Genomic DNA, 9,047 nt, shown 5'->3' with positions numbered 1-9,047 from the left:
CCCACTCCTCCTGGAATCTGGACCTGGCCCATCCTCTGTGGTGTCAGCAAGAATGAAGCACAATTGTCCATGGTCGCCAAAGTCAAGAATATGACCTCAACTGCGCCAATGCAGCTATGGGTGTGGTGAAAGGAAAACTAGTGTTCCTGAGAAAATAAGTCTATGGAATGAGGTTTTTTTACTATAATACGCAGTCATCTGAAGCAAAACCATTGTCATCCTCAAGGCTGTGAATGGAGTGTTGCTTGCCCTTGCTGTTTTGATCTAATAGTTAAGGAAAAAATAAACAAGGATGGGTACTGAGCTGAAAAGAAGCAGTGTATTTTACTGCTGTTTAAGTCTCAAGACAGCTGTGCAGGACTCAGCCCTTGCCAAAGGTAATTACTTTCAGTTTCTCCCTTCAACTCAGAGAAACCATCCTAGTGATAAGAGCACACAGGTGCCTGCAGGTCACATTTTTCAGCTCGTTGATGAGCTCACTCAAGCAGAATTTGGAAAAACACTTGGCCTACAGAATTTTATTTCTGTTGAGGAAGAAAACAAGAAGTAGGTGAAACATGCAGGTGAAAGATCACAGTTCTGTAGGTATCTAAAAGGGACTATATTTGAGGTACAAAACCCATTGCATACCAGCTGTCTTCATAAAATGAAGCCTGTTAACGCTTAGATGAGCTAGAGATGTTTTTATGTAAGAGCTTCCAGATATTCAAGTTACAACACATGTACTGCCACGCAGCAGCTACTTAGACGAGTTCTCATGATACTTTTGTTTCAAAGCAGTATGAAAAGCGTAAGCTCTGTCCCAAGCCAGATGGTTGAGCAAGACTAAACTACCACACTAGAGGTTAAATCTGGACCTGTCTTCTCAGCATATTTTCTGAAAGAAGATTTTTAAGATTTTTCTGTGAATAGCTGTCTAAAAAGATGGGGGTGGTGTTTTTAAACCAACATCTGGTCTAAGAAAAGAGGCAATGAACAATTTTGTAATTATATCAGAAATGCTTCATCTACAGTAATTAGAACATTCATACAGAAATTTCAAGAGTCAGCTTGAAATAATGCACACAATACATTAATTTCAGAACATCCTAGATGCATTGGTTGGTGGTACTCACTAAGCTTCTCTCCTCTGCAGGATCACATATACCCACTAAGAGGGCTAGTACTGCTTTCCGTAACACACACACACACACACACACACACACACACACACACACACACCCCAACCAATGAGGGGTTATCTGATTTCAGTAATCAAGGTGGAAATCAGGCTTCACCTAGCAGCAGTCTGACATTCCAAGCCACCTGTGCGCTGCCAAAGCCTAGAGGATTTTACTAATGTGCAATAGCAAAGGCAGCTCCAAGCAACCACTGGCTCCACAGGCACAGGACAGCAGCCAAATGGGAGTCACCCATGAAACACAGCGAGCTCTGGGGTCAGGACCAGTGCTGGCACAGGAAAGGGCTATCTGACCTCACGTGGAATAGCTTGGAGAGCTTGGGGATGGCATGATTTAACGGGCCTGTGAAGATTTACCACATCTGTGTCAGCCTCATGTACCATGTGGTTGCATTAGAGCCGGTTTGTACTTAACAAACACCAGTACAAGCCCAAATACTGTTATCCTAATTGGTACAAAACTTAACTACATCTTACCATGGATTATAAGTACTTGTGCATACTTTATTCACAGAGTATAAGATCTAGAATTCCTAAAAAGCACACCACAGAATCTTAGTTTAAGCCTGGGCAATTGCACACATACAGGAATTACAAGGTTTGGAATAAAAGACAAGCAGGTAAGGGAGTTTTCTGGACCAAGAGGCAGGGGTGAAGTGCAGTCAACTTCATATGAGCTTGCATCCTTGATCTTTATACAAATTGCAAAGTCAGTTTAATTACTTAGTTTATTTCTTTATGCTTTTAGAAATAACTATGGCTGGATAGAACAACAAATAGCAGGAGGTGAGGGCAAACTGCTTGTAGTCCTTCACTCATCCACTACTGCATACAAAACAAGCATCACAAGTTATTCACTGGCCCATTTATGATGTCTGGCACTGAACGCCACCTCTAGGCTGATGGTCATCTTCATACACTTCTCCGTTATAGTGGTGTTTTTGCTTTTGAGATGGATCAAAGTCTACTAATTCCACCTGTTCCATTTCCTCAGTTTCTTCTATCTCCTGCCTTGCAGGTAGCAGTTTTTCGAGTAGGGACAGCTTATCTGAGGAGAGGAAGCCACTCTCTGGGAAGATAACCTGAAATCATCAAGAACTAACGTTACTCAAGTCTATCAGAACTGGTCTTTTATTGGGTTAAATAGTCCTTCAGGTTAAATATCTGCCCAAGTCGGCTTTTTCATCATAGGTGACTTTAATTTAGAGCTTAAAAAAATTATCAACATTACTAAGATGTTTTTTAATGCCTGCACAAAGTTAGCTTCTAACTCTGGCAACTCGATCAAACACCTTTCTTCTGCCTCAGGCTGCCCTCTGGAATCACCCACAAAAGCAAAGTATATATGTAATATAATAGCACATACAATTACATATTTATAATGGCATATACAACTATGTATTTTTATATATATAAACAAAATGTCAGCATTAGAGATGTGGTTCAATATCTTCTAAGCCATAGCAGATGGGGCCCACTGCTATAACTCCCAGCATTAGCTTCTCCCCAGGGAAGAAAATCAGCAGTTTCCAGCCTACTCTTCTGCTCCAGCACAGAAGTCAGTTACTCATCCATCCTTCCTACAGGACAATAGAAACTAAAGAATATGTCAAGCAAATGGAAATTCACAAGGTTGCTAAAGAAACTCCTCTGGTACCTAATGTACTTTGAGCACATAGTGTTCCGGAAGTTTTCTCTTTGTTCTGAACTGTAATTCTGTTTGATGGATTGCATGTTCTCACCATTGTAAAGAACAAATACCAAATCTCTTCTTGACTGAGGTAGTGTTTATTGGTAAAATTTTGGATGGATGTTCAGTCCTGAAATGCTGTGGAATTGAGTTGATTCACTTACCCTGAATTCTATGATCAGACGGCCTTTTTCATATGGTCTGCGATAAATTGGCATACCTTCATTCAATACACACTTAATAGCCCAATGCTCAACAACCTGGCCTAAAAAGCCAAAACAAAAATTACCAGAAAAGGAAGGGATCCATGCAGACAACAGAAGCAGCTTTAGTTACAATCTCCTTCAATATTTACGTAGCTTTCTACGTTGTGTTTAGGCAGCAACACCAACATGTAGTAGTCTGATAGGAACTTACTGCCTGGTAACGTCTGAGTAGGAAAGCAGACTGATGTCTACATTACATTCCTGTAACCTTGTTATGCTTCCCAAAGGAAGCATACTTACAAATTTATTAAGTGCTCCATCGCTTCCAAGGCTGAAAAAGTGGTTTTCAGAGACCCATGGCCTTCAATTCTCATGAGATATCCTCAGGATGCAAGTATGTCCATGAGGTAAGGTCTGTTACTATGTCACGCAAAGAGAAAGTTACTGCTGACTGCCATGCAAAAATCCTTTATTATTTTAAGACTTGTACTGCAAAGACTAGGGCAAAGAACTTGACACACACCCCTTTTACATCAAGATGGGATGTTTCTGTTCCTTTAAATTTCCAGCTTAAATTACTATATGCTAGAACTTACAACAGAAAGTAAACCAACTCTTACCAGGATGGGAGGTAATAATAATAGTTCTGTTATCCAGCGTTGTGATAGGCTTTTGAAAGCCACATAGTGCTTCAACCAGTTGAATATCCATACACAGAAACAGATCTTCATCTCGTCTAAGGCAGAACCAATCAACAACAGTCACAGTGAGACAGAAACAGTACAAGGATCATACCCAATGTCAGTATTTAACTTGGAAATGACAGTAAGTTGTAATTACAACTGAAGCCCAGGCAATTAAATAAAGAATACCAAATATTAATGTAGCTCCTCAAGCAATTACCACAATGACACCAACCCTGAGAGCCATTATGATCATGTCAAGCTATCTGAAGTGTTAGAAGTGTTTATTGAAAAGAAGTAAGTACAGCAAGGCCTACTTGCATCCAGTTTCACTTCACTGCTCCTTCCCAATTAAAAAAAAAAAAAAAAATCTCTCAGCCTCATAAATACTGAAACAGGGACAATTAATTCCTTTCTTTGTGTAGATAAATACCTTCTTAATTGCACCACCTTGCACTACTGCTAATCTGTAAGGCTCCAAAGATTTATTACAGGGGAAGTTTGAACAGGTAATGGCCACTCTGGGTAATGATACAAGTACCTTTTAGAAAGTACCAAGAAGTATCTGGAATAGATAGTATTAATTGCTTTAACTGTATTCTGACTTCAGTATGGCAATGCTAGTGATTGTCTACATGTTCAAAAGCTACAAAATCCATCTTATTCAAGGACTGTAGAGCACTCACCCTGTTTTTAAAAGGTCTCTGGCAGGAGACTTGAAAGAAAAGATAATTTTAGACTCTGACAGGAGAGGAGGAACATCCCACTTGTGCAAGAGCATGACCTCAGAATAACCCCACAAGATCAGTAATATCAAGGGTTATTGGAGGACACCAGAACTGAAGGCAGTAGGCGAAAGATAGACAAAAATAATTGAACAGAATTGTGACTTCAAGTCCCAGGAAACCATGAGAACAGTTTGCCTATCTGATTCAGTGTCTGGTTTCACTGGAAGTCAAGAAAAATCAGCTGAGTAAGCTCATACAAAGCAAACAGAACTGATTCTTAACCTGTAAGCTCAGTGTTCCTTGGCCCAGAATTCTGACACCAGCTTAAAGTGCTCAGCACCATACACGACAGTCAGGCAGACCAGCTGCAGGTTTCCCAAGAACCTTTGGCTCGCCATTCCTATTTACAAGCACAAGGTCAGTGGTTGGTGCTGAAACAACTAAGTGCTTTCTCTACATCTACCGATTCCCTTGTAACCACTCTGAACAGTGGCAGTGAGACACCAAATGCAACACATTTCTGCAAGACCATCAGCGGCGGTTTTAATGGGACCAAAATGTAGTGGACAGACTAAGTCCACAAACAGTAACATGAAACAGGGAGGTGTGCAACACCCAGCAGTATTGCCTGGGAACATGAAATAGTTGAGCTGTGGTCAGTATTACTTGAGTCACGTTTGCTTTCACAACAAAAACCAGACAGGACCAATTATCCTGCCCCATAGCACTCAGGCAGGAAATGAAGTGAGGGAAACCACGTTTGATCAGAAGGGTGCACGCTATACTGCGTAAATTTGTCCTAAGTAAGATCCATGAACACATGTGCACACACTCCAAGTTTTCTGTGCCTTGAGGCCAAGTGGACAACAGCTGCCTACACTAAGCGGCAATTTTCTGAGCTAAGTAATTGAGAGCAAGGAAACAGTCACAAATATTCAAAACTACTAAACAAAATCTCAGTATTTCAATGAGTTCTTAAAATTAAAGATTTGTAAACTCTTAACTGTAACTACTTTTGTTTGCCTTCTATCCCCTCCTGCTGCCAAAGCTCACAGGAGATTACCCCATGCTATTAGAACACAAGTGGCCAGACTAGTTGCATCAGAATTCCCCCACCTCAGTGCTTCTCTGACCACCCAAACTCATGGCTGAGTGACAGTCCTATCTCCTGACACTCCACTACGTACAAGATGAGTGGTAACCAGGGAAGCACGTGAAAAAAACATCACAGGAGATAATGTAAGAGGATTCAGAAGTCTTTACCTTTTAAATACAGAGTGGTCATTTTGATCCAAAACAATAATAATATCCCCTGGCTCCAGACCTGGCTCTTGATCCCCTTCACCATGGAATGTTATTTTCTGACCATCCTTCATTCCTAGTGCAGAAAACAAATAAACATTTTTCTTATTTTTAAGATAAAAGCACCAACAAGAAACACTTCTATAGGCATGAGCTGGTATCAAGATATCACTGTATCTTTAAGCAAGAACATCATAATCTTCCCTTGAAGCATTTGTTTTTAATTTTTTTTTCAATCCGCTCACTTGTTCAACAGATCTTAGTGGTGCTAACCTGAATTCAGTGTTATGTCTCAAGACCATCAAGTTTAACTGTACTGCCAAAAGACCCACCAACATAAAGTCCTGAAGGGAAATACCGTCAAAACAGTTTTCATTATACATACAAGTACAAAAAAGAAAGCAGAAATACTGTGTATAAACTGTATTTCAAGAGAAATTGACCTCAGCTTCTTCAGTTTTATAAATATATGGCACATCTCCTTATGATCTTAGTGCCTGACAAGTCCAAGAAGCATTCCCCATGGACTGAAAACCTCCTGTAAGAAACTAATTTCATCCACACAAAAAGTCTATCTACCGAAAATACTAGCTTTCTTATGCTAGATCAGTCTCTTTTTCCTTCCTTCTAGAAAAACATTCTTCTGGTCCGACTTCCCTCTTCAAAATGTCAGTAACATATCCCTACTAGTCCTCGTATTTACTATTACTGTAGGATTTCCCCTACAAATTCAGGCCTTGCATAAGCTCTCCTTACACGTGTAACAGTTGCAGGTGATAATCATGAGCAAGTCTGTAAAAACCATATATTGTCAGCTTGCTCTGTCTTACAAGCTGCACTACCCCAGAGACTTCTCCCACCAGCTTTTGGGCAGCCCTCTCAAGAGAGATGCATCTGTCATTCAAAACCATCATGTTCACGCATCCCATAGAGGGTTTGCGTATCAACTTGCATTTTGCCAGGCAAGGAGGTTATACCTGCGCTGAGTAGCACTGTCAGGGTTGTGTAGCCAACAGAGTGAGTTCTAAGCACGAGAGGCTTAGCACTGTCTCTGCACCCTATCTTATAGCAGACCTGGTTCCCCCTCACACTGAAACACAGCAGAAGTGATCGGAGTCTGCAAGGTTTTGCTGCAGGCAGTGAAAACTGATTAGACTACCTGATCACAAACTGGGCTGAGAGTGACCTGAAAAATAATTCACTGCTTATAATAATGCAGGTTTCAGAATTCATTCTTAGTTATGTGCCAGGTTTAGAAGTGAACATAGAGGTAGTCAACCTTCCCTAGAAACAAGTAAACTTTTTATAAGGCAGCAACAGACAGTTTTACTGTATGTGTATTCAGCAGCGTTACTCACCAAATCAACACCACGTATTTGCTAAAGCTTCTGTTTTAGTGCTGCAAAGTCAGTCACTACATCCAAGTTCAATATTTCACCTCAGTAAGACACCTCACCTTTGTCAATGTGAACTTCTAAGATCTTCTTCTCTCTAACAATTTTTCTGCCATTGCAGCTCTTACACCGGTCCTTGGGGCTGATACGCTCCCCATGCCCCTGACACTCCATACACACAGACTGGATTTGTTGCACCATTCCTGGCCCGATCTGGTGAATTCTGATCTGCATGCCTGTTCCCCTGCAATTAGGGCAGCACTCTACTGCACCTTTCTTACCACCACGACCTGAGAATGAAAATTGGAGATGGGTGATTATGTGCTACCAGGAAAAAAAATCCCAAAACGTGTAAAAAAATCTTTTGTTTAGTTTCAGTTTCAAAATTACCTTCACATTTGTCACAGATAACATTTTTCTGCAGTGCAAGTTTCCTCACTGCACCATTGTACATATCTTCTAAACTTACTGACAACTGGTGGACCACGTTTTTACCTGTAAAAGAACGCAGATATTTAGTCAAGTTTGGAAGCTTGGTCTGCACATCTCCCTGTCAAGTCATGATAAACCAAGCCTGTGGGCTTTAACATCTTGTTTCAATAGAACTTTGTCTTGTTTTGCTGGTATTTGTCAAAAGCCCCCTCCCAGCTGCTGTCATAGCAGGTAACAAGTGCCATGGCTTTGACTCTGTTAAAGTCAGGAAAGACCTTCTGTGAAAGTACAAACAGTACAAGCAACAGAACACAGAGAACCTCAGACATTTAAGTTCTATAACGCAGGACTCCAGTTTTAACAAAGTCACTGAACAAGTCTCCAACAAACAAGTGAAGGGACTCTGTCTGGAATCTCCACTCCAGCACTTTCTTCCTCTCACCAGTTGACTTTCTGGAACCAGAAATGAGCAATTACATTTTTACACTCAGAAAGTACTAAGTACTTTAGCTTCTGTAGGCTTAGTTTTGCAAAGGATGCTGAGCTCTGGGTTGTTAGGAGTACTTTGACACAACACTCATAACAATTTGATACAAAACATTTTTTCTTCCCTTTTGCACCAGATCTGCAGGTGATGGGGTCAGCACTGGTCTTAACAATTTTAAAGTTTTTCCCAGTGTGATTAAACTTGAGCTTAACTTCTGAGTAGCGTTTTACTGCAGCTTCAACTAAATTCTACTGCATGGTGTGGGAACATAGAAAGGTTTCCCAGACTGAACCGGATCTTGATCTCTTGTTTATATAGTTGCTTATAGACGCTACAGTCACGGTAGCTTAGCTAACAGGTCATTTTAAGCTAGGTTACCTTTCCATTTCCTACTCTGTTTACTAGCCGGGCTTACACTCAGATAAAGGTTCTCCAAACACAACATCTGGTTAGCGATTAACAGGGGACAATGCACAGGAGACCAAACTACCACTGTACAAACCAAACGCCTCCCTTGTAGTTTCAAGCGTTAAAGGACAACAGTGTTCTCCAGTTTTGAGATTAAACCTGTAACTTCACTTTAACTCTTTTTAAATTCTTACACCTACGGCATTCTCCTCAGAGAATCTGATCCCGTCTACCCCCGCCGACACGTTACCTCGCCTCTCCCTCTGCATCCTTCCTCCGCCGCCGAAGAACATATCGAATATGTCCATGGGTGACCCGAAGCCGCCACCAGAGCCGCCCTCCTTGATAGCCTGCTCGCCTCCTTTGTCATACAGCTCCCTCTTTTTCGGGTCCGACAGCACTTCGTAAGCTTGGGAGATTTGTTTGAACTGCAGAAAGGACAGTCACCGGCACTCAGGCATCTGCAACACTCCCGGCGGGACCCCCACCTGGCCTCCTCCCGCCCGGCCCCACCGCCCCGGCCCGTCCCACCAACCT

General features: G+C 41.5%; 1 protein-coding gene across 1 annotated transcript; it reads right to left on the bottom strand.

Annotated features, from left to right (window-relative positions):
• Positions 1 to 1,653: 1,653 nt before the first annotated feature.
• On the bottom strand, positions 1,654 to 8,953 carry DNAJA1 (DnaJ heat shock protein family (Hsp40) member A1; the record flags this gene model as incomplete). The annotated part of the gene is made up of 7 exons (XM_008634525.2): positions 1,654 to 2,262; positions 3,035 to 3,135; positions 3,697 to 3,812; positions 5,751 to 5,865; positions 7,246 to 7,473; positions 7,574 to 7,678; positions 8,761 to 8,953. Coding segments are annotated over 7 exons (1,074 nt in total), but the record flags the coding sequence as incomplete, so codon positions are not given.
• Positions 8,954 to 9,047: the final 94 nt, after the last annotated feature.

Source organism: Corvus brachyrhynchos, unplaced genomic scaffold (assembly GCF_000691975.1).
Source record: "Corvus brachyrhynchos isolate BGI_N302 unplaced genomic scaffold, ASM69197v1 scaffold22, whole genome shotgun sequence".
NCBI classification, from domain to species: Eukaryota; Metazoa; Chordata; class Aves; order Passeriformes; family Corvidae; genus Corvus; species Corvus brachyrhynchos.
This window is presented reverse-complemented; position numbering and strand designations above follow the sequence as displayed.